The sequence below is a fragment of the Xiphophorus hellerii genome, chromosome 17 (assembly GCF_003331165.1).
Source record: "Xiphophorus hellerii strain 12219 chromosome 17, Xiphophorus_hellerii-4.1, whole genome shotgun sequence".
NCBI lineage: Eukaryota > Metazoa > Chordata > Actinopteri > Cyprinodontiformes > Poeciliidae > Xiphophorus > Xiphophorus hellerii.
This window is the reverse complement of record NC_045688.1, coordinates 19,042,406-19,067,919: the sequence shown is the minus strand read 5'-3', so window position 1 is coordinate 19,067,919 and position 25,514 is coordinate 19,042,406. Positions and strand designations below refer to the sequence as shown.

General features: G+C 41.7%; 1 protein-coding gene across 2 annotated transcripts in view; it reads right to left on the bottom strand.

The window, feature by feature from the left end:
• Positions 1–207: 207 nt before the first annotated feature.
• chst11 (carbohydrate (chondroitin 4) sulfotransferase 11) overlaps positions 208–25,514 on the bottom strand; it is a 65,045-nt gene continuing 39,738 nt past the window's right edge. For both annotated transcript variants that reach the window (XM_032589864.1, XM_032589862.1), the window contains exons 2-4: positions 18,998–19,083; positions 2,832–3,061; positions 208–1,925 (exon numbers count right to left, since the gene is read on the bottom strand). In XM_032589864.1, the coding sequence (XP_032445755.1) occupies positions 1,301–1,925; positions 2,832–3,061; positions 18,998–19,083 (941 nt within the window). In that variant the 3' untranslated portion in view covers positions 208–1,300. The remainder of the gene's footprint in view (positions 1,926–2,831; positions 3,062–18,997; positions 19,084–25,514) is intronic.

Below are 25,514 nucleotides of genomic sequence, written 5' to 3'. Positions count from 1 at the left end.
AAAGACTGTGTGAAGACAATGGAAGACATCCATTGTCTTCCAGCTGGGACAATGGATGTTCTTGTCAATCTTTGGAAACAAAGCACTGAAACCTCATTCTACATCACTTTAAATACCAGGAGAGTACGCACACAGCCAGCTGTGGGTAAAGAAAAGGTTTCAGTGGTTGAAATGCACCTAAAATCACTCTGAAGTCAGACAACAAAGTCAATTAAATATGTTTTTATTATTGCTGCTTGCAGCAATGTTTCATAAGATAAACAGAAACAAAACATAAGAAAGACGACAAAAGGGTAATCTTAATTTACTTAAAGACGTGTTTGGCTGGTAGCCTGGTTGGGTGTGTGCCTCCTTCCGTCCACTGGACCCCTATGAGGGGCATGGTGGCTATGTGATCCAGTGACTGTCACTCCTGAAAACTTCATCGGCTGTCTCTTTTCTTTAAGGTACACCCAATCACATTCATGCATCCCGTTCTTTAATGCATCCTTGCCGGTTGGCCGGTCTGATCAATCTGTAAAGAACTTTTAAACGTCATTGATGCGTTGATGTCTTCAAGTCAAAACATGGATAATCTGTTCTGCCAGCATCCAAAACTGGAGATAAAACTGGCTTTGGTAAAACACTTGACTGAAGGCTACACCGCTGTAGTTACTGCCGGTGAGTTCATGGTTGTAAAATAAGGAGCCATATATTATAAGGCACCCTTGAGGATGTGATAAGCCAATTTTCCTTTGACATGAATCTAATGAAATGGTTCATAGATAAGGGGTATTAACTCACCATGCTGAGAGGGCAGCACAGGACAAGAACTGCTTTACAATTTGACGGAGTTTCTTAGATAAGAGGGGAGAAGGATGAGCTGAGCTCTCACAATGCATCGGCGTCAGTGTGTTAGGCTGCTGTTTGCTCTGCAGAATGTGAGGCAGCCTCTGATGTAGAGAACATAATCAGAAGAATCCCTTGATTAAGTTCATCTTCTGAAGATAAGTTCTTCTTGAAGACCCGCTTCACCCAGACATTTCAGTTTTTGTAGGTGTTAGGTTCTTTTTAGGCCCGCTTTAGCCTCCAGTCAGCACTCTGGCTCTGCTGACTGAACATCCTTCAGCTTATGCTCACACAAGCACGCTTTCCTCCAACCTTTCGGGACTCTTTAAATATCCATTTGCAGACACAACACCAACAAAGCACGACGACAGTTTTTAAAAATCAAGTTTTCTTCCAAAATTTGCACTTCACTCTTTTTTTTGCCTTTCTGCAAACAAGGCAGCCATTGTCAGAGTGCCAGCTCTGCTGTCATTTAGTCCAGCTTCAAGTAGCTGGGTATGGAGTAGTTGAACATGAGGAAGTCCATCTTATAAAGTTGGTAGAGTTGGACCTGCTGTTGGGAACTGATATTGCTGAAGAACTGAGCAGTCATGGCGTCTGTGGTACGAGTGGACTTGGCGTAGCTTGGGAAGCGCAGGGAGTCACCAACACCCACTAGCCGCAGTATGTAGTTTGCATCCTCTTCAAGGGTCTCGTACTTGCCCACCATGTCATAGTGGATGTGACATGGGTGACAAAGCTGGTAAACTGTCTGCCAGTGCTCGTTGAGTGGGCCATCGCGCTGCGTGGCTGGATCCACCAGGTACTCGATAAACTCTTTGAATTTGACATCAGCGCCGTTGATCAGGGCGTCCTGGGTGGCATTCTTGCGGTAACGTCTGATGATCCGGGTGCCAAAGCGCTTATGGAAGGACGAGTTGTACTTCAGGGTGAACTTGTTGCGGTAAGCTGACACCAGCCTCTCAAAGGGCTCACGGACAAAGAGGAACTTGAAGTAGTTCTTGAGGCGATGGTTGATCTCAGCAATGCTGTACTGATTCAGCGTCTTCAGATTGGAAGGGACATGGGCCTGATTGGAGGGGATTTCCATGGGGTCACTGTACAGGAAAGGCACAAGGACAATGAGACGGAATTACTGAACACGCCACATTTAAACAAGCAATAGACAACTGAACAAATGTAATCAGTTAAACATAAAAAATACAGACACTGCTTTAAAATAATATCAGATGCATCTGATTTCCACAAGAACCTTTTGTCCACCTGTAGTAATTCAGTTGAATGGACATTTTTCTCCATAACGTCTCAGAATGGACGGTCCTTAGAGCAAAAATCAAGCAATGAAGTTAAGAGAATTGTGTGTAAACCTCAGAGGCCAGATTGTGTGAAAGCACAAATCAGGCAAATAATACAAAAAAGCTTCTGCAGCATTGAACATCCCACAAAGCACAGTGGTCTCTGTTACATGCAGATAGGAGACGTTTGGAACCACCAGGCTGACCAACCTCAGCAATCAGAGAGTAAAAGGCTCAGCCAGTATGGATCCTTTTGGCCTAAAAACAGGCACTGCTCTCCATCTGGCTAACAATAATTAACTGTAAAGGATGGTGGTGAGACGACAGCAGTGTTTCATAAAAGACTCCTGCTCAGGAGTGCTGGGGACCTGGGATTAAGGAGAAAATTGATTTTTCAATGCAGCATTGACCCAAAACACAGTCAAAATAACACAGGAGGAGCTTCTGGGGAATTCTGGGAAAGTCCTTGATAGACTCAGTCAGAGTTTGGGCCTAATTCAAAATCTCTGGAATTTTGAATTAGCTGCGAACAAATGAAAACACGACCCCCAAACAGGCATAGCAAACCTTTTGAGACTCACATCACTGTGTCACCAAATTAGACTGTGACCTTTAGATTCTACATGAGGTGAATCCTACAGTCTTACAACACAATGCCTGAACTCCAGTATGACCGTAACCCCAGAGCCATAAAAATGTGACACCCACCTGTACTTGCCCCGGCCTGTGAGCACCATCATCACACGTTTCCAGTTGGTGCAGGCCACTTTGGGTACATAGCAGTAGATGAGCTCATGATCTTCGTCCACCACGAGGTGTTTAAGGTCCCCGGGTGTCAGAACTCTCCGCTTTCGACTGAAAGCGCTGTTAACTCTGCAGGACTCCACCACCTGGTCCCTCCTGGCCTGGTGGAGGACAGCAGCTCCTGATGGGTCCAACTGGAACATTTATGGAGAAAAAGAAGAGAGCAAGAGAAAGATATGCATTTAATCTAGAGTAGGTAAAATGGTAGAAACCCTTTAAAGGTATTAGACACCAGGGAACAAATCTTGAAAGCATATAGTAGGAATGTCCCAGTCTCAGGCCCAGTTTTGTTCTTACAAATCTGAATTCTCCAGCAAAGAGTGTCTTTTTTCACCATACATATTGACATGAAAAGAAAGACTGTATTGACTGTTTTGTTGTATCTTCCTCTCTGCGACAAATTATCTGTGTAGAAGAAATGCTCCTTTATCTGAAATGTCATTTAGCTTGGGACACAGTCACAGTGTTGATGTAGACCATGACATAGTGATGAAGGGTAATCTGTTACTTTACTGCACTTTAGAGACACTGAGGTGTTCGTCATACACATGGCCTCTGATTTTATGAACTTTAATGAAGTATTGATCTGGGATTTGATATCAGCAAACAAAAACTGCTTATCAGAAAATAAAGATAATACAGTATAACAGGCAGAGTAAAAACCCTTAGGGCTCTCTAGGCACTGATGGTCAGCAGCTCAGCTCAGTGATGTAAAAATGTATGAAAGCACAAAACAATAGAACTGGATGGTTCTCAGCTTTGGAGGCTAGCTTTCCTAACTTATGCCTCCTTAGCTCTAGTTTAGCAATAAACTCTTAGTGTAGTGCATATTGGGTATTGTGGGAAAAATCTCAAGGATTTCATTGCTAGCATGCCTGATCTAGCTCTTTTTTATTATTAAAAGGGCTTCCCTTCCTTCCCTGTAATTCAGGCTCCTTTTCAAGTTCTTCCACCCATCCATTTTCCATACTTATTGTAGAAAATGGCACCTGTTAGTGCAGATCACTTTTCATTTGTGCAGAAAAAATGATTTAAGATTGGACTCCCATTTATTATAGTTGTTTTGAACCTGAATCTACAGAAGGGTCAACAAAATGCAAAAGCCACTACACAAAAATAAAAGCTACGCTAAAATGGAAGTCATGCTAATTTCTGTTTTAGCCTAACTTCTTTTGTTGGACTGGACGTATTTATTCTTAAGTTCATTAAGAAAAGAATACATTTTTCTGAATGTGTGTTCATTCTGTCTCATGAAGGGCATGACGTTGGTCAACCTTTTGTACAATCCAAGGTAGAACCGTTTTTAATTCTGTATGGGTTTTCTGCCACTACGCATTCATTTCCAGACACGTCAAATTAATGAATGTCCTCAAAGTGTCTGGTGTGGCAGAAACGCTGTGACAAACTGTTAGAATATTAATAAATAGTAGGACTGGGACTTTAAAAAGTAAATTTTGATTAATTAATTCATTAATTACACAGGTTTTATTGCATTAAAAATACTAATGCAATTAATCATAATCTTTTTTCCCTACAAAGGTTCCAGCTGGAACCTTTTTATTCGCTTATTTCTGGTATGGCCATAAATTTGACGCACAACAACAGCGATGGACGACAAAGCTGCTTCTCTTGGCCCACTGGGGGTTCAGTTTTGCTTAAAAAGATGATCTGATTGGACTCTAGAAAACACTATTGTTGTGTTCAAGTTGACCAATCAGCGTGTAGAAGAGAGTCAAACTGACCTGCTGTCAGAAACCTGCTCCACAGGCCATTCTGTCTGGACATGTGTATTAGTTTAAATCTACTTTTTGAGAATTTTCACCAAACAAAAGATGAAGCACCCTTCTGAAGCACACAGAGGATCATTTACTGTCACTTAGAGAACCATTAAAGCTCTGAAGTTAATGAAGTCAGAGAAAAAAGGAAATGGAAGATGAAGAGGGAAAGGTGGCTGAACAACCAGACAGATGGACGTGATTAATCATTTCCTTTATTCCTCTCATTTCTTTATTGACTGCATTCCCCCCAAGTTAACTCATGCCTATGATGGAAATATTGCTATTAGTGAATCAAGCCCATATTAAGTATTCAGTATACATAGATCCAGCCACCTGTCATCTACTGGAGACACATTTCATATTCACAGTGAAGGCTGTAATGGAGTGTGGGATGGCGAGAGTTGGCGGATGCAGAGGAATAAGCAGAGAGAGGCCAGCCTGAGGGTTCTGCATCCACAGCGTTTCCTCCTGCCTCTCTCTGCCTACGGGTCACCGTTCCCCTCCAGGGCAGGTCCTGTTTTCCATACAGAATTTAAAACGATTATACCATGACCTGCATGTTTTCTGCTGCATGCCCTTCCAAAGAACAAGTGTCGCCTTTCAGCGATAACCCCTACCAGGGCCAAACGGTAGCTTATGACATAAACCACCAGGTAAATAGTTTGAGAAGTTTGTGATGTGAATAGTTTGGTGGAAAATCTATTTCTGATGTGTGTTTATTGGATGGTTTTGGTACAGTTCTAAATGTGGAACGGCTACGCTTCAGAAGCCGTGAAGGAATCAGTCAAACACATGACACTAAATCACATGTCACTGAACAACACTGGGATAAGTTACACTTCATGGGTGGCTTTCACTACTGGACGTCTTGGACAGAGGTCAAAATTTGACCTCTGTCAAAGTCAGTGTTAACCTATGTGTCTTTTTCCTTGGAACTTAACTCCAAACTATTGTTGGAAAATTAATTCAGTTCAAGTCACAACAAATGTCGAAATAAGTAATTTGTAAAATAAATTACTTATTTTACAAAAAGCAATTTAGACTCAATCATACATGCAATTAATAATAGTTATCAAACAGTACAGTGTGCTCCATTTACTATTCAAATAGTTTTTAAGGAAACAGCCTGTTCGCAGATCCAGAGCTTGAGAAGCTGGAATACCCAGACACAAAACTGAACACAGCGGTTAGCATATGCAATGCAGCCAATCCAGGTGAGGCTTTCATTTTCCTTGGTGCTGATTGGCTGTAACCCCAAGAGTAGAAATAAGGAAGACCCTGGATGCCACTTGTAGATGGTTTTAACCTCAAAAATAACTCAGGGAATGTAAAAATGTATAGTAATTGATATCATTAATAAAGAGGGGAAGCTATTGGAACGCAAACACACAGGTGGAAACTGTCATCATTTAAAACATAATAATTAACTGAACCCTAATGAGAAAAAGTGGAAATTGCAGGGATCCGACACAATATTCATGAAACTCCATTCATCTTAAGACAGTTCTGCTGTGCTCAGGCTCCCTATGGAGAGATCGAAGGAAGGAAGAGAGAATGAGAGAAAGAGAGAGAAAAATAGAAAGGAAGAGAGACAATGAAAGAAAGACAGAAAGAAAAAGAGAACAAAAGAAAGAGGATGAAAGAAAGAGAGAGGAAGGAAGTTGAGAGAAGGAAAGAGAGAAAGAAAAACACAAGGCTCAGAAAATGGGGTTTGAAATAAAGTCTGAGAAGAAAACTATTTTTCAATTCTCCATATTTTTTGCATACACATCCAAAGCTGGATAATACTGGAATAATAATATTTCCTGCGTATGGAAGGATGCTAGCATCCTGAGCCATAATGAAGCGCAGCTTTTCGGCTTCTCTTTATCCCGAATATCAAACTGTATTTCATGTCTGGCCTTGTGAGACTTTTCTTCATGAAAACATGTAAAGCCACAGAATCCCTCCTTTACGTAACACCTAGTGCCAACTCCAACGTTCCTGCCTTTTGTCCCGCCTCAGGAATAGAGAGGAGAAATGTGACAAAGTGTGACGGATGGAGAGGAAGGCCTCGCTTAGCGCCTCTGTCACTTCGCCGCTGTTCAGACGCTCATCACTCCTCGCTGTTCACGTCAGCGGGAACACATCAAAGGCTCACAATGGCGTTAAATCTCACAGCAAATAGCGGCTTTGTTGTGATGAAAATCTCCCCTTTCTTTCACTCGGAGGCATAAAGCTATTATTCACACAGATGTGGCAGCGAGCGCGCAGCCCTCCATCCTGCAGCACAAGGCTGTAATTAACACGAGGGCGAAGCTGTGGGGTGAGATCCTGTCGTCGCTCTCTCTGCGTGTTTGTAGCGTCGGCTGCTCCGTCTCCGACTCTCTGGTCACTTCAGATGAAAGGATGGAGGGGGCGGGAGCAGAGGGGGAGCAAGATGAGAGGAGAGATGTGTCGATACAGTTGTGATGGAGGTCACGACCTCTGGCGTGTCAATCTGTTTCCCGTGGAAGAGAGGATAGCATTACTCGGCCATTTGATTGCACATTTGTGGCATGGAGTGGCGGCGGGCGCTATAGCGTGACTGTGAGAGCGGTTAGCTGGTCAGAGGTTGAGATTAGCAGCTTCCCCGCACACAGAAGCTGCATGTTGATTTAGATATAACACTATGTGTGTGTCGAACCTGCTTCACTCTTCACTAAAGTACCTTGAAGAAGTATTCACCTTGTTCAGACACAAACTTCAACATATTTTTTGTCGAATTTTATGTGATAGACCAATCAAATATACTTCGTAATTTTGAATTTAAAGAAAAATTCTTTTCATGCCCCTTTACTCTGATGTCCTTAAAAATACAGTACAGTATGTGGCCTAGTTGGCCTGGCTGCTGCCTTCCTGTGCATTTCTGCTCTGACTGAGTTTGAGCTATTTTGCCAAAAAGTATAAAAAATTAAAACCCGATGAATAAAAAAAATATAAATCGGACATAAAAATCCCAGTAAAATACATGAAAATTTGTGAATGAAGGGGCGTGAATACTTCTGGACAGGTTCACTCTGCCTGGGGAATTTCAGATGGAGGACTGAGAATGAGTCTGTTCACATGGACACCTGATCTCACCTCCATGACCATCACTGACAACACAAACAGGACGTCTCCACTTCGTCACTTGCAGTCGCAGCGCCCACCTCCACCGTCTTGTCTCCTCACCTCATGTTTACTGTTGAAATGTGAGCAAAAGTGATGAGATATGCAGAATTCTATGCGTCCATATCTCAAGCATTCATCCCCCTGCCACCGCTGTATTATTCTCTGAGAGAGCAGCTCAGAGTTTGAAATATGATCTGAGGATCAGTGCTGAGCGAGGGTGGTAATGAAAAGCTTGCTTCTGATCCGCTGATGGTTGCAAAGGAAGAGAGATTAAAGAGGGGAGGTAAGGAGTGATTCCAGAACGATAGAAGCCGGGGAGGGCGAGTTTGAATCTATAGTTTTCAATAACTCCAGCGGATGGACGGCTCACTGGGGTAAATCTTATGTAAGATTAACTTCATCAAAGCAGACAAATGGTTGGGCCCCTTGGCTTTTTGTGAACCAGTCAGCTTTACTGTAGATAATTAGATCATTTATAATCTCATTCTTTTGGGAGGTAGAATTATACACCTTTAAGCTACAAAACCAAGTCGGAGTTTCTTATTCCTGAAACATCACACCAGTAAAACAAAAGGAAGACTTTTCGACATCGTGACCTAATGGGCCCGTTCTGGCTGCCCTCACTGGCAGAGGAGTGAAATCACCTGAGAGGACAACTGAAAAGTGCTTTTCAGCTAACATCAGGTGGAAAAAACTATAAAAAAAATATATATACATTATATTTTATGAAATGTATAAATAGATGCTCTTTTTTCTAAAGGGCTAGTATTGTGTACAATTGACTTTTCTCTTAGCTGTACATCATCGTAATGTTATTCTCACATCAAAAACAAACCTGAAGTGTTGCTTTGATTCTTTCACACATGTTTGAGAAATCCTTCAATCTCCATGGCAACCATTCAGTTCCTCCTCAGAGCTGCAGCTTCCAACCTTCCGCCTCACAGAGCAGCCCTCCATCCTCAACTTCTCCACTTGGATCCTTCAGACTAGCTAGCAGCAATTAGCAAACACCTGGTGGAACTTCCAAGTCTCCTGGGCTCATTATAAGAGCTGGTGCTCAGTTCAACGCTGGTAAAAATGTTTAACTGTTGTGATGACTCCCTGAAGGTGGATTTTCAGAAAAAGCAGGAATTTTTAAAGAGACAGAGGCTCAATTACAAGATGTTAAATTACAAAGTCAAATTTCTTTTAAATCATTTGATACATATACACAATACAACCCCTTTAAATATTCCTCTTGCTCCAACTTTAATTGCTCAGTATTTGGAAAAGTTGCCAACATGGAGTGAACAGCATCATTCACTTCCTCTGCAGTCAAACGTCAACCTTAAAAAGCAATACTATAGTACTAAAACTGAAATTCAAGTGGAGAAATCGAGCTCAATGGGAGAAATCCCAGAAAGAGCACTGAAGGGAGATGAGAATCGAGCAGAATTATGTAGGAAAGCGATGGCCAAGCAAAGTCAGGTTTAATCCTTAAATATTTCCTGATTGTTTAGTGTTGATTCATTCAGATTATTCTGCTTTTCTTTCTGGAGTCCACTCCTCCTCTGTCTATCTGATACTAAAAAAGATAAAGGACGGCCTCGGATTTGTATTCACAGTCAGAGTGGAGAGGCTGAGGGAAAAATGCTGCAGCTAAATTTGTATTCCATTCAGTTTGGAGGTTGGTAATGTTAGAGATGGGCTTTTTATTTAGTTTCCTCTCCCAAAACAGTGCTCCGCCTCTCTCGCAGTGGTGCATTAGCTGTGTTCACTATCTATCTCAACAAAGATCAATAGTGTTCATCAAGGACCTTTCTTCCTCCCATACTGAGCAGACATTCATCCAGCGGCTGGGATAAAGCCGCCAGTGTATAGCGACCATTCCAAACACGCACCTGGACTTCAGCGGGGCAATACCTCACCCGAGACTGCGTAAAAGGCAACAAGGTGAGGCTCTGCTGTAAAACCTTAACAATGCTAACAGTTTATGAGGCAAATTTATCCTTTCCACCGGGTCAGGCAGAACATTAACTTTCCAATCTGGCATTTATGAGACGCGGGGCCACACGAGAGAGAGCAGGACTCCAGACTCGGCGGCTAGCTTCTCACAGTGCCTCGCAGGAAATGTTTGCTTAGGTCTATTTATTCAGAGAAATGACTGAAAACACACGTTCTCTTTGGGAACAACCCCACTTCTTATTTATGCAGCTTCACAAAACCATAGCATAGGAAAAGCCTCAGCAGAAGCAAAAGCATTTCCCAGGCCAAGCAGAGTAAACCTGCATTAAATAAAGGGCTCGACAAGAAGACCCAACAAAAAGCAAAGCTCAATAAATTTCAGTCACTCATATATTACATTGTGTAGATGCATTCCTCAGAGTGGCAACAGAAACAACGGTTTCTTTGTGTTATTGTAGATGATTATGGTTCATCTCTATTGAAAACCCAAAATGCAGTTTGTCAAAAAATGACAGATAAAACAGAACCAATTATGGGATTTTTATGACATAAAGGAGGTCTGCTGAAAAGTTTGTCCTGTGCAGCACTTCAGTATCTCTAGCACACAGGTGTCAAACTCCAGTCCTCGAGGGCCGCTGTCCTGCAGTTTTTAGATGTGCCACAGGTACAAAACACTGGAATGAAATGGCTTAATTAGCTCCTCCTTGTGTAGATCAGTTCTCCAGAGCCTTAATGACCTAATTATTCTATTCAGGTGGTGCAGCAGAGGCACGTCTAACGTTGCAGGACACCGGCCCTTGAAGACTGGAGTTTGACACCCCTGCTCTAGCACAACCCTCTGATGAGGCATCGGGATGAACAGTTTGCTGTCGGGCCGAGTTCTGGCTCTGATGGAACCTTCTTTCTGGTAAAGCTGAGATTTTCCCCAGACTCTGCCTCCAGAGTCTACAATCTTGATTTCTAAGTGAAATGCACTTCAAGTCGGGAGAAAACCATTTTCTACAATCTTTTTTTCTTCCACTCAACATCCCATTATCCTTGGATGTAGCGCTCTGTGAACAGTCATCTCATTTAGCAACTTTTTAAAGCAATTTAATCTAATTCAATCAAATGTAAATACCAACTGAAAAGGAAATGTTGTAGCTCATCCAATAATCTGGATGGTGATGCTGCAGCCAAGAAGGATCTCCAGTAGCAACTAACCTGAAGAAGCCTCTGAAATAAAAATATATCAGAATGTGTGTAATAAATATGCATAATAAATACATTTTTGTTTTTACCTGAATTGCTTGAAAAATAACATTTTGATGATATTCTAATTTATTGAAATGCACCTGATAACAGAAACATTTATGTGCTTATTTTCTGTGATCCATCCATCCATCCATCCATCCATCCATCCATCCATCCATCCATCCATCCTCTCCCTTTTTCACTGAATCTTTTGCAGATTCTTCCCAGCTGACGTTGACGCAGCTCAACCATAAAGCTACCAAACAATTTTTCTGCCTTGCCTGGTGTCCCAGAACTCAGCAAAAGTAGAAATATGAAAGCAGAGTGTCACTGAATCCTGATTTGTGTGCTGATGTTGCATAAGGAACTCAGAAACACACCAGCTTGTCCTCATTATTTGACTTCCTGTCATCCTTTCAAAACTGTGACCAAGTATCAAGCAGACTGTAATTATACTTTGTGTGTTCCCATAGCTTCCATTCCCTCATCTATTCCAACCTTAAGGTTATGTGATATCTTTGTAGTTATCATCGTCATTACTATTTGTAGTTGTTGAAATCATGCTTCAAAGCACCATACTATGAGGGTTATATCCTGAAAAGATCTAAACAATCTTCAGATTGTGGATACACAATCATACACACACATTGGTAAACTGGTATACTTTTATATATCAACTTCTGATCACTTTTTCTGTAGTATTGCCAACCTTTAGCGATGTCGTCTCACCATAGTCATCACTGTTGTGTGTCCCAGTTATGCTGTTCCACTCTGACACCAGCGCTGTGTCTGTCCAAACCAGACAATCCTAACTCCCTGGTACACACGTTACATGATTCCACTCACAATCACACACACACGCACACCCCCACACGCACACACACGCACCACATGGGCCCAGTATAAAGCAGGGTCAGTGAACTGGTTGCGGCCTCTCCAGGTCATTTGTAACACCTGGGTGTGTCTGGCTCTTCAGGTCCCACGGTAACATTAAACCCGCAGACGCCACCATCTCAGAGTAATTAATGCCTGTCAGAAATGCCAACATGGCTTTGTCTTTCAATCTGACGAAGCATTCAGGAGGAACAGCTCAGAGGACAACAGTGGAGCAAATGTTGCATCTGCAGAACAAATGGAAAACTCTCTTGCTAATCACAATGCAGGCTGAGGGATAGCACACAGCAGTGAGGCAGACCTTGTTCATTCCTAGATCTCAGTTTAAATATAAACAGAAAACCATCAGCAGATGACATCATCATCAGAGCTGAGGCAGATTGGTGGATCTACAGCGACTCACACCTTAAACCCTTTCACATTTTGTTACACAATAACCACAAACATCATACTTTTTCTGGGACTTTGTGAAATAGACCAACACAAAGAACCACATACCATATTTTTCGGACTATAAGCAGCTACTTTTTTCCCCCTCGTTGTGAATCCATGTGGCTTATAGCCCAGTGCGGCTTTTCTGTGGATTTTTCTTCAACCACCACGGGGCTCTTTAGCAGGAAGTGAATCATTGTAAGCCAAATTGGAAATCAAAGAAGAAAGTGCTAATTTTCATTTAGAACAAGCACATGCTAGCAGCAGGCTAGCATGAAATGTTCAACAGCCTGTGAAATGTTTTCAAACTAATAGCCCCTCATCATGGAAACCACATGAAGGAGTTCATATGATGCAGCTTTTAAGTTGAGGACTATCGATCTGGCAGTACAGGAGGGAAATAGAGCCGCTGCATGTAAGCTCGGTGTGAACGGATCCATGGTTCGGCGTTGGAGACGCAGGGCTGCGTCCTTAATAGCAGATGATTAGCTGCTGCTTCCTTGTGGAAAACTGGGAGCGGCTTATAGCCCGGTGCGACTTATATATGTACTTTCCAGTTTGTTTTTTAAACTTTGTCTGGGCAGGTTATAGTGAGGTGCGCTCTATTGTCCGGAAAATACTGTAAATGTGAAACGATAGAGAAATGATGCATGGTGTTTCTGGAAGCAAAAATACAAAAATCATGGTGTGCACATGTATTCAGCTAATTTTAATCTGATGCCTCTAGACAAAATCTAGTCAGGCTTTTGATCCAGACGAGGAGATATTTTTTTGTAGCAGACAGCCAAGAGGACCTTGGTAACCATGGAGGAGTTGTAGAGCTCTATAGCTCAGGTGGGTGGATCTGTTGCCACAAGCAACATGACACAGGAAACACGTGAAAGAAGGAGCAGATGATTAAAATGTGAATTGAGTTTAGGTTGGGTTTAGGGCTAGGAGGTTAGAGGTTATGGCGGGGCTGATGTTACTGGTAGGATAGGGTCAGAGTTAGGGTATAGGAATGAATAGGAGTCAATGTCAATGCAAAATCCCTTTAAATACAGAGAAACATAAAGTGTAGGTGTGCATGCATGTGTGTGTGCACTAGTGTATGTCAAAGGGAACAGTATAATAACAGGGTATAGCAAACAGGATAATGACAAACTGCCTGGACTTTCCCTCTAAGTCGTGCATTTCATGTGAGTATTTTACTCATTTTCTCTGTGGATCCAGAGTTTTACCCTCTGAGGAGAGACTGATTTTACCCAAACAGACCCAGAGACAGAGGTTGACCCGCTCAGGGTTTAACCTCTGAGGGGACACACTGCTTCTACCCAGATACAGAGACAGCTGCTTGATTTGGAAGATCAAGGAAATATTGATTGGATATTCAGGCTTTTAATGGCCGTCTAACTCATGAATAGCAGAATGCTGATGAACTGATGAGTGAGACATTATATCTCTCTCGTGTTTTAATATTATATCATTCATATCAATAACTCCACCCTATCATTAACTACCTGCAGTATGCCATCTGCTTGTGCCATTTACTTTTATTTATTGATAGCTTTGGGAGAAAGACACTTTTTTAAGTTCAGCCTGCTTCTGAGTGCAAAACTATTGACAAAACAGTTCAGACATGCATAAAGTTGCTTGCATGCATTTTAGTTTCACCCAATAGAAATAAACAGACTTGTTACATAAAACCACTTTTCTGCCACAGTGCAAACCTCTCAGCAGGGCAACAACAACTTAAACGTTCTCTGATCAGGGCAGGAGAAGAAGAAGAAGAAGAACAGATGTTTATGTGATTTCTCACAGAATATCAAATGTATCCTTGTTGATGCAGAGAGATTAACTATCCATCCTGGGGAAACAGCAGCTCTGCTCTCACTGCGTTTCTTAAAAACAAGAGCTGCTACATTTCTTTTGCTTGTAATTTATTACTGCCTGAAGAAAAGAATCACCACAGCATGATGCTGCCAGCACCATATTTCAGCATGGGGGTAATGAAGTGAGATGCAGAGGTTTTTACGGTTCCCATAGGCACTGAGCCTAGCAGAATATTTGCTACAGTGGGGACCAGAGAGAGTTTAAATGCAGCAGCAGTTGTCAGCCTGATTCCAACATTGTTCACTTTCCACATGTAATGTAGAAACGTCAAGCATAAACCAAGCTTCAGCTGTTTGTCCTCCATTTTAACCAAACTTACAGCCTGGTTAAGTGGAATGACAGGAGGCAGGGGACAAAAACCAGCTGAAAAGCAGCTGAACACCAAAGAAAACTGTTAAAACCTGTTAGAAAGCCTAGAGAATTGTTGATCTAAACTGTGTGAAAAGCTACAAGATAGTCCAGCACAGTTTGTCTCACTCCTGACTCCAGAGTCGATCCGGACTGAACGGCACGTCAATCTGACACAGGCCTTACAGGTCTTAATTTGCAAACAGTTGTCGTCCATAGCAACCATGAGTTTTGAATAGAAAACCTCCAGAGGTTGAATTGTGGGTGTGAACGTGACCCTGCCGTTCACAGGGACAGAGCTGCTGTCTCATCCTGTCTGCTGGTGAAGGTTGCAGCACAGCTCTGCCTTCAGGTCGGAATTATTAATGAACAAAGTGCTTCATTTATGAAGCAGAAAACAGCTGGGGTTTTTTCTGAACAGGATTACATGTGATCAAACAGAAACTCAAACCAAACTCCTCCTTCACAGAGATCCTCAGCTCCATGTGAGATGAGCGTTTGATAAGTTTTTATATCTGAATCATAAAGTCGTCTATAAATAAATAATGAAGCTGTGAGTCTTATTTGAACACTATAGCAGCTTTATAAAATCAGATTAAAATGGTTGGAGCAAAAACACTTCCTTTTTACCTTCAAAATAATATCCCGGTCATCACTATGATGTGTAACCGTGGCAACAAGGTATTGATTTCACAACAGGCAGCAGCTGATTAGCATATTAATACTATTAATACTGAACTAACAACCCAAATCCCAGAGAAATTGAAAAGCCCCGGCGTTCTAACTATGACAGAGATTTAAAGCAAAAGCAAATGAGGCGGATTAGCAGAGCCAGCCAATAACTGATCCAGGACATGTTACTGTGGAACATCATCTCTGCTGCCTGGATACTGAGCTCTTAGCATGTCAGTCATTAGACTGTCACACACAACAGTCTTCAGTCAGAGGCTTCTTCAGATTTGTTGGAAGACTAACTGCGACTAATTAAACATGTTTAGATGTTGAGAGTTACACCAACTTTTAATTTACCTTTGGGATAAATTAAGTACTTTTTAATTGAGTTGAGAAATCAGTGAGTTAATAAAACTTTAATTAAACTAGCAGCTGGAAGAGTTTTTATTTTACAAAGACTATTTCATAGATTACATATATCATAATATTATTGCTACTATTTAATTACAATTTAATAGAACAATATACTAAGAGAGAACTGACTTTTTTAAAAAACTTGACCAAATCCTTAAATTCCCAAAACATTTGAGTTTTTATATTGAACTGTTGAAATCTGATTACATTAATTATATACTTAAATTATGAAGAATGAAAATGGACTTTGGAAAATACTGAGACTGAGTTTGGAAAGGTGATGCCCAGCTTTCGTTGTTCTCAGTCCTTTTCTTTCTTGTTATCTTTAAGTTGCTCCTCTGTTGTTTTTGTGTCTCGCTTTTCTTCTCTTTATTTATTTAGTTTATGACTCTCGGGTGTAAAGTAAGGCACTTTTATGTGCTGAGGCATAAAAACACATTATGTTTCAATTTACATTCTTATTAAGTGCTCTTTACATTTTACTGCCCAACTCTAAAGTAACTCACAGCTACGTCAGCTTGCAGGTAAAACGCTTGGAATTTTGCTTGAAAGTTGATGCAGACCTGCAACCAGGTTTATTGTGAGCTAATCTTTGACTTGACTTGACATATACCATATGGACATCAGATTTGGATTCTTGAACATAACGTTTGTGACTCCCTGCTGTAGCTCACTGACAGCCAGATGTAAAGAAACGATTTAAAACTTCGGGACAGTACCAAATATCTGCACCTATAAATGTATGAATACATTTTTATAAGTGAGTTTTATTTATTTATTTATTTATTTACAGTGGATAAAATCTTGATGATTCAATTACTAAAACAATAGAAATCGCAAAAAATGACTTTGGAACTACCTAAAGGGACAGCAGAGGTTTAACAGTACATCAGCTGGATCTTTCCAACATGGAGTTTGGGCTTCAGCTCACCAAAGCTGTTCATCAGGCCGCGGTTCATTGCATTGGCAAAATGAAAAAGTGTCAAAACACAAAAAGATAAGATGATTCCCTTCATGAATCATTTAAAGGGCTTTGAGCTTTCAATACACCGAGTACAAAAGCATGTTCACCACCGTGTTGCATCAGCTTCTGTAAGGCGTTGATAAGGTGCTGGTCGGGTCTCACCCAGACACACAGTCACACTCATCCAGTCATAATTCTGTCTGCATCTCCTCTGACCATCCAGCTTTCAGATCCACATCACTGTCATTCATGTTTCCATATTTTAACCTAATTAAAAAGCACATGGAGAACATAGCTTACACGCCATGTTTTATAGGGAGATGCTGTACATGGACCTAACGGTTCTACCTTATATATAACCTGATGACCTGATCCAGCCGTGCAAAACTGGTAACTGCTGCTGATTATCTCAGAAAGGAAGACTAAGCCTGTTTAAACCGGCTTTAACAATCATAAATGGTCACTAGAATCTTTGCTTCAAAGAGAACAGAGTCTTTTTGAAATTTGCAGTAAGCAAGTTTGTCAGATCTTCAGGCAATTTAGCTTTGTATGTTACTGCAAACACAAAAACATTGGGATTTATTCATATTCCTCCATCAAAGAGAAAAACAGAGCTATCGTTCCTTTGAAATCTCTCCGCCTCCCTCCTCTCGCCGCTTTCCTCCTAGCCTCTGTTCGAATGCAGGGAGCGAAAACGAATAATTCTTCCTTATTTGATGCCCCGGTGTTTAAATCCCTGATGACTTAAAAACCTTCCTGCGCAAACAAAGCCTCAGCAGCGTCGTGCGCTTTGGTGTGACTGTTTAACGGCGGACTGACACCCCATCAGCTGCTCCGGCTCCTTCTGGCCCAGTGGCATCAGGGTTCCAGGAAGGGGAAGTACAAGAAACATGACAGGATATAAACCAAAGTGACGGGACTGTCGGCTTGACTGTGGGTGTAACAATCCAGACAGGTCTGCTGGCACAGATGCACTCAGACACATTCCTCTCCTCACTGATTACATTTATTTGTAAAACACTTCAATTACTTGTCTCTGCAGCCTGATGGAAGTACCTGGATGCCTGTAGGCTAAAGAATAAAAGGCTCCACTTTATGGCAATTATATTTAGAACTATGAAAAGCAAAAACAATGACTCAGAGTTTTTTTTAAAAGGTTGTAATAATGACAGGAAAAGATAAAAACAAACAGAATAGACAGACATGCTAATTAAAGTTGCTGAGCCCCCAATTTTTTGCGATGGATGCGGGTGAGTTCTTCAAAAGATGCAGCCTCTGAATTTGGACACACCCTGAGTCACCCTGTCATGGTTGCTAGGCGACAGGACATAATACTAATGTAAGAGCGGTAATAAATCTAAATGCCAGATCGTCCAAATCCATAGCCGCTCACTTTCGGCCTATGTGTTCAACAATAATCACAATTCTTCATTGATATTCTCAGATTCTAATTTACATTTCCATTATCTTTGCTAAGCTACAGGGATTCATTACCTATTTATCATTTCATTCATATTTTTCACTTAAGTTTTAACTGAACCCCAAAATAGAACTGAGCTCCAACTGAAATCACAAAGTCCAGGAGTATTTTAAAAACCTTCTGATCAAAATATTCCAAAAAGTTTATGACTCTGAGTACTTGTCAACGATCACACACTCACACTCACCCACGCACGCACACACACACACACATACAGAGGAAAGACAGGCAGCTCTCTTGACCGCTTACTTCAAGGACCCTGAGGAGTTTACTCAAGCTACAGTAACTCCCGCTGTGCACACAGAAACATATCAATGGGACTTCACAGGAGGGGGAACGTGTGGAAAAATCCTCCACGGAAAACTAGCTTACCGTGAGTCCATGTGCACCTGGTCTAATCATAGCTGTCCAGAGGAGCACTTAAAGCTCTCTGTGTGCAGGGTGATAAACAGCCAGTTCAACACAGAACAGAGCGGCACAGGGTGAGAACAGGAAGTATTAGAGGATAAAAGCAGAATTGGTTTCAGAATGCACAGGGACGAGGATGAGAGACTGACAGCTGATAACTGTGTTAGAGAGAGGAAGGAAGGAAGGAAGGCAGGAAGGCAGGAAGGAAGGAAGGAAGGAAGGAAGGAAGGAAGGAAGGAAGGAAGGAAGGAAGGAAGGAAGGAAGGAAGGAAGGAAGGAAGGAAGGAAGGAAGGAAGGAAGGAAGGAAGGAAGGAAGGAAGGAAGGAAGGAAGGAAGGAAGGAAGGAAGGAAGGAAGGAAGGAAGGAAGGAAGGAAGGAAGGAATGAATGAATGAATGAATTGAGTTTGGTTAGGTTAAGGTTTATGCTGTAGAAATTAATGGAAGTCAATGGAAAGTCCACACAAAGACAGTCACACAAACTTGTGTGTTCTTCCTACCTGTGAGGGGCTGTAGAGCTCCTGCAGAGCGTTGCGGGACCCTTTCCGACAGCAGCCGTCCACCACAAAGGGATTCCTCTGCATGACTGGAAAGAACGGAGAACACTTAGAACAAAGACTGAGGCAGAAAACAGAAAACTTATCTGCTGCTATTATCTCATAATATTCAGTCATATGCATTTATAATCACTAGAATTTCAATGATATTGTAAGTGTTAAGTTTCTTTTTCCCAACTTCAAGCTGTCTGAACTTGAATGCAAATTGGATTGATATCATATCAGGGAGATATTTTTGTGTGAGGGAGGTGATGGTCAACCCTAACATCTTATATTAAAATAGGAAGCTTCCTTTCCGAGATCTTTAGAATGTAAAGAACCTTTAAATGTAATCACAGGACCTTCAAATATTTTATTTCGAGTCAACAATATATATATCTATAAAAACATGTTAAGAAAAAAAGACAAATTTGCTGCCGTGGATTTATTTGAGGTAAATTATGTATAAAACAACCAGGTACCCTTTCTCTAGTACTGTATATTCCTAACAACTAGGGAATCTAAGCTGGCCTCTGCTTGACAGCTTTTTATCAATAAACCAAAGGCCTGCTTCACCACTTCACTTGAATCAGGTTGTATTTGACTTCGGTCTTTTTGAAACAGTTTGCGATTCATAAAACCTTTGGTCTATTTGTAGCCGGGTCACTGTCTTCCCACACAATTCAGCCCCATTCTCCTCTCTCTCCAGTGCTCTGCCTGGGATTGTAGTCTGCTGCTGGTTGTAGTTTGGCAATGACAGCAGAGGAAGTGGATAAAACCATTGAGTCTGCGCTTCCAAATACTGAGCAGATAAAATCAGAGCAAGAGGAACGTATAAGACATTTTATTGCTGTCAAACATTTTGTGGCCCTAGTCCCCAGTGTTGACAGCACATTTACTGTAAGCTTTATGGAGTTGGATCATTGTCACATCCAAATGTTAGCAAGACTGGGTAAAATCAGATCCAGTACTGTAGAACTTCAGAGTCCATCCCTCCACCAATCAGTTGTTTCTAAACAGCTGGGGCCCGGGGCCCTCTGGACATAGAGCAAGAGGCTGGTTTCTACCAAGCTAAGCTTTTTGTGAAAAGAAATTAAAAAAGAGCATCAACATTCCCCCTAGAATTGATCAAATGTTGTTTTGTGCATCACCTCGTCTCTTGTAGCCTGAATGTTACATCTCTCAATTCCAATGACCTGCAATTTTGGAGTAAATGTGTTTCAGCTTTTTATTATTTTTTTGAACACTAATCTTTAAAGCATGCTAAACTTGGATATGAGAAATTTCCAAGGTCTGATATTCAACTTTCAACTCACGCAGCTTCGGTGCCAGTCAGCAGTTCTAGTTCAGGCTTTAGCTAAAAGCCATTCTTTGAGGCTGGTTACCAGTTTAGACACCGATGTGATCTGATGCCAAGCACAAACAGCCTCCGCCGGCTTCAGTGTAACGACGGAATATCAGTAAATCAAACATGAGCTCAGCTCGGTTCACAGCAAAGATAGAAATAGAAAAATTTAGGCTGCACATTCCCTAAACTGTCCCAAATTTGGGTTTTATGACATTTCATGAATAATAACCATTTACTGCAGGTAAGACGCCTGGAGCTACAGGGGTGAATAATGAAAGCAAGCAGACTATATGCCAAAGGCAAAGCTGCAGTTCAGCGTTTGTTTGGCAGGATTTCAGCTCCTTATTCAACTCTATGCAGAGCAGCTGCTGGCAGCGGATCAGCAGGATCAGCCAGCGCAACACTTCCATTCCAACACACTTTCTTTAAATGACTCTGTGGAAAGATGATGAAGGACAGAGCAGACTTGACAAGCAAGAGAAATACTAAATAATGATGGATGTTCATCTGGCTTATGGTTGTGGATGAATAGAACTTTTAAAGTGTGGAAAACCGATGATGAATTTAACAAATGATACACATTTATAAGTCTGGACCATCTGTAGAGCTTTAAGTTGTCCTGGTTTTTCATTCGCATCACAGAAGAAAGTGATTTGTTAGTAGGGCAAAAATGAGTATTACTATGCCTGTCGACATCGTATTAATATTTAATATTTATAGAGTGGCCGGCTGATGTTGTTACTGCCATAAAATACAGTTTTTACATTTAAACTGTAACCATAATTCAAATAAAAATATATTTTAAAAGACAATATTTAGGCGCAAAAGTTAATTTATGTATCTGTGATTTCAGAAATAATTTGATGAAATACAGAAACACCATGCAGAGAACTCAGGGGACATGACTGTTTATAGTTCCAACATCATAACAGGCATAAAATACATCAGGTGACAGGAAAACAAGTCAGAGAAATGAAACAAAGACCCTGAAAACATTGTTCTATCATGACTGGGTAAACGTTTTTGGAGGGAAACTGAATGAGACATTCCAACACCTCCACCCCTTCCCCTTACTGGTGCTCTACTGGACTCATGAATACCATTAAAGTAAAGGGAACTCCTTGTTACACTTAAGATGATTTGAGCTTCAGGACATGGTGTGTCATGCACCTGAAAGTAGCCAATAATATTCTCATTTTCTGCTAATGATCCATGGCCGATTTACTGGCTATGACTGGACACAGATCATTCTCTAACCATGTTAGCTCGTGTTTGCAGCGTGCGTTCTGGGGTAGTCTGCAGATTTGCACATCTGCTGGGTAACAAAGAGAATATTGGAACACACATTTGCTCATCTGTCTGCGCATCGTCACGATGTGACAAATCTGTTTACCACAAACATAAATCTGGATCTGCCTCTGCACCAAATATTAGTACAGTGAAGATCCACATCTTTGTCTGTCGCATTTCCCTCTCATCAGGAAAGAATCCAGGCAGCCTTCCTGCCATCTCTCAGCAGGTATCAGTGCAGATGAGAAAAAAAACACTGCAGATTTCTAAGGTCTACTGGATGAGAATTAAAGAGCTGATTATGCCAAGGTTGTCGCTGATCACAATTTTACTAGGTACCTCCTGCATGAGAACCTTGATCTGTCTGTTGGCAGGACTCTGGACCCTGCTGGGGGGCTGAGCTGAGTGCTTGTTAGTGTAATGAGGCTGAAAAGACAGTTGTGACCTTCAACAGATGAGGGGAGAGACAGAAGCAACCAATGCCTCTACATCCTGCTAACACACAGTCCTGTACAGAAACGCCTGTGATTGATAGCCTCATCGCCAAAATGGCTCCTCAATGATGCAGTTCAGCACGTTGCTCTGCAGTCTCTGTGCTGCCAATCGATGGTTCACACACAAATTAATGCAGTTGTGGAATATCTTCCAAATCCCTCACTCGTTTGTGCATCATACTAAGTAGCAGCGGACAGAGCAAACTGACTGAACAACGTGATGAGGATTCACTGATGGGTCCCCGAGCTGCGGTAACGTTGATCTGCTGGGCTAACAACGACTGATGCCGAAATACATCAGGTTGAACAAGTGTGAAGAACATTAGGTGCAATTCTCCCATCGCATTAGCCCCTCATTGAGCAACAAACTCGCTCCACTGAAGCGTTAAGCTTGTTAGAGAAGGACATCAACCAGGTCGACCCTGGACGTATCAAGACACCTGGACGGTATCTAAATAAGAGCACATATTCATGGCCGAGACAGTATAGAAAAGCGTAGCAGCTGTCTGACCGGCAGTGTGCAGCAGCAGGTGGGGGAAGGAGGTGTTAGGTTACTCTTTGCTCAGTACAGAGGCAGAAAAACTTGTTTCACTTTCATTATAGCAACTTTATTCTGCAGCAGGATGGTCTACTCTGACGTGGGTAAATGGGCTGCGCCTAATGCCTGACATGTTTCTACTTTATGTCCACCTTCTCTAATGAAGAGAAAACAGCCTTTTCCTCACATCATGCATAATCTGCCTAACACACACCCGCACATGCACGCACACACTCTGAGGTAAGATTTAAATCCAATCTGTCTGCACAGGACTTATCTCCGTATGGCAGTCCGCTCTGATGCCTCCAGGCGTTTCCTCAATTATACACATCATAGACACAGACAGTGAAGCAGACAGCTGAATATTTCCTGATAATCCTGTCTGAGGTTCGTCCGCTGCCTTTGACTAACAGAGAGTGAGTCCGCTCTAGACACTCTCTGAAGGCACCTGTAGGATGAAACGGAAAAGCAGCCAGTAGAGCTGGGTGTGGAGGCCCAGTCAGTCAACAGGAACACCAGGTTTCTTCCATAAGAAGTGTCTGCCAACATCTGGCCTTCACCGTCCTCTTGCCTGCTTGGACTAACCAGATTCCTCAGCTCAGAGTCAGCTAAGGTCATGGGAAAGGGGAAACTTTTTCATTTCTTTCGTGCTGACAGGTACTGCCTGAGCAAGCTTCAATATAGCGAACCTGCACTAATAAATTACGGATAATTACACTCAAATATTGGAAAACATACAAGGACAGGTTTGTTTTCTTTCAGACTTTTTAGTTTAGATAGAAACCCTCGAGCGCTTTCTTGTTATCATGCATATTTTGGATTTGGTACAGCAGCCAGAAAGGCACAATAAATAATGCAGAACCCACAAGTGTTATGAAGAGAAACAGAAGATGTGAACAATAACAGCGATGCCCTTCTTTACTTCCAGGGAACATTTCTGAGCCTCATGGTTTCAGTAAAGTCAGGGTGCTGACGCTGGGTGTGAGAATGATTCTTTATGAAAATTCAGTGATTATGAGATCTAAAAATAATACTTTAGTGTCATGTGTGAGTTTTGAGGGCCTTCTATAAGCCCAAAGAACGTCAAGATTTCCAATCTAATGATTTTTAAAAATAATTTTTTATCATTTGTACCAAAAGGTTGTAAGGGCAAAACAGTAATGAGTCTAGCAGAATATCAACAACTAATAAAAGGGACCAGTGTAGACAAGCCAATAAATCTAATGAATAAAGCCAATTAAGAGGCAATACGCCGCAGAGCTCTGACTGAAAAAGCCTGTCGCCCTTTGACTTTTAGCCCAGACTTATGAACTTGTGGGAGCAGCTCACTTCATGAGCTTAAAGTTTATGATTTAAACATCTTTAGGATGCACAGGTGCCTCCCATGAATATTCTTACTAATCAATAACAATGCTTAGAAATGGACTTTAAGTCAGACCAGTGAGTGCAAGGTACTGCAGATAAAACAAGATCATTTGGTTAAGTTGCAGCTCTGGATGGATTCTGGGGAACTTCCAGGTCAGGAAGTAAAAACTAACCCAGCCCAAAAATAACCGTTAGAATTTCAAAGGTTTAAATCCCTTTTTCAAAGTCCTGTAGTGCCAGATAAGCAATCTGGCATACAGAACACAGCTGATTTTGTCCTCATGCCTTAATGGCCTTGATTCAAGATGAGGGTTGAACTTGTGCTAAAGTGGTTGAAAAGCAGGTGTGAAGTATGGTGTACACAGAGCTGGCTTTCAGTGAAACTATGACATCTCATGAGTACGACAAACAACAAATAGAGCCTACACCTTCCACACCAAATGGAAAAACTGACCGGAACAAGAACCATACCATGTGCAACTAAAGATCAACACGAGGAACCCTACACACGTTTCAGAAGTCAAACAGTTGATCTTACCTGCCACTATCAGTCGAGCAATCACAGCTTCCCACTAGCATGGAAAAGATTAAGCTAATTACAAATTCATTGTGACTTTGACTATGACGGATTTGCAACTTCCAACAGTCATTAAGAACCAGCTGGAGTATTGTGTGTTCTAAACGTTTGCAGAAGGCAGCAGATCGCTAAGAAGTATTTACTTTAGTTTGTGATGAAGTGAGAGATCTTGAACTAATTATTATATAGAATACTAGTAATGAAGATCAGGAAAACGCCACTACAGTGTTACAATTCAGTCAGGGTTAATGTTTGGACTCTGACCAGGAATAAGGAACTTGTCTAAACATCGGCCAACCAGTCCTCTGAGGACGTTCCGTCAGAATATTACCCTGCGTTGTAATTTCACAGGCTTTGATTTCGCTCCATGCGCCTCATATACAACACATATTCTGTCGAACTCTCAGAACAAGCCTGCAGCCATGCACAACATCTGCCACCATCTATCAGCAGAGGATTACAGGCCGCTGGAGGAGGATTAATTTGTCGCTAATCTTTACTTCTCAGCTGGAGAGACCCCAACACACACACACACCCCGATGCAACGCGACACACTGGGCTGTGTGAGTCCAAACTTTGACATTCACTCTGGTTTTGTTGCATTGTGTGTGTTACCCTGTCGTCCTCTATGGAAAGAAATGACTGGGGTTTGAATGAACAATGGAAGCCAAACAGAGGAGAGAGAGATGCAGTGATTAGCGATGTTGGCACAACTTCATTAACCTAAGCTCTGTGAGAAAAGTTATTCAGCCCGAATGCTGGCTATTAAACCAATCAACTCTCGAGTGATGATTGGCTCCATGCAGGTCTTTCAAATTAAAGCACCAGATTGAATCACATTAATGATGATTACAGACAAGAGGAAAATA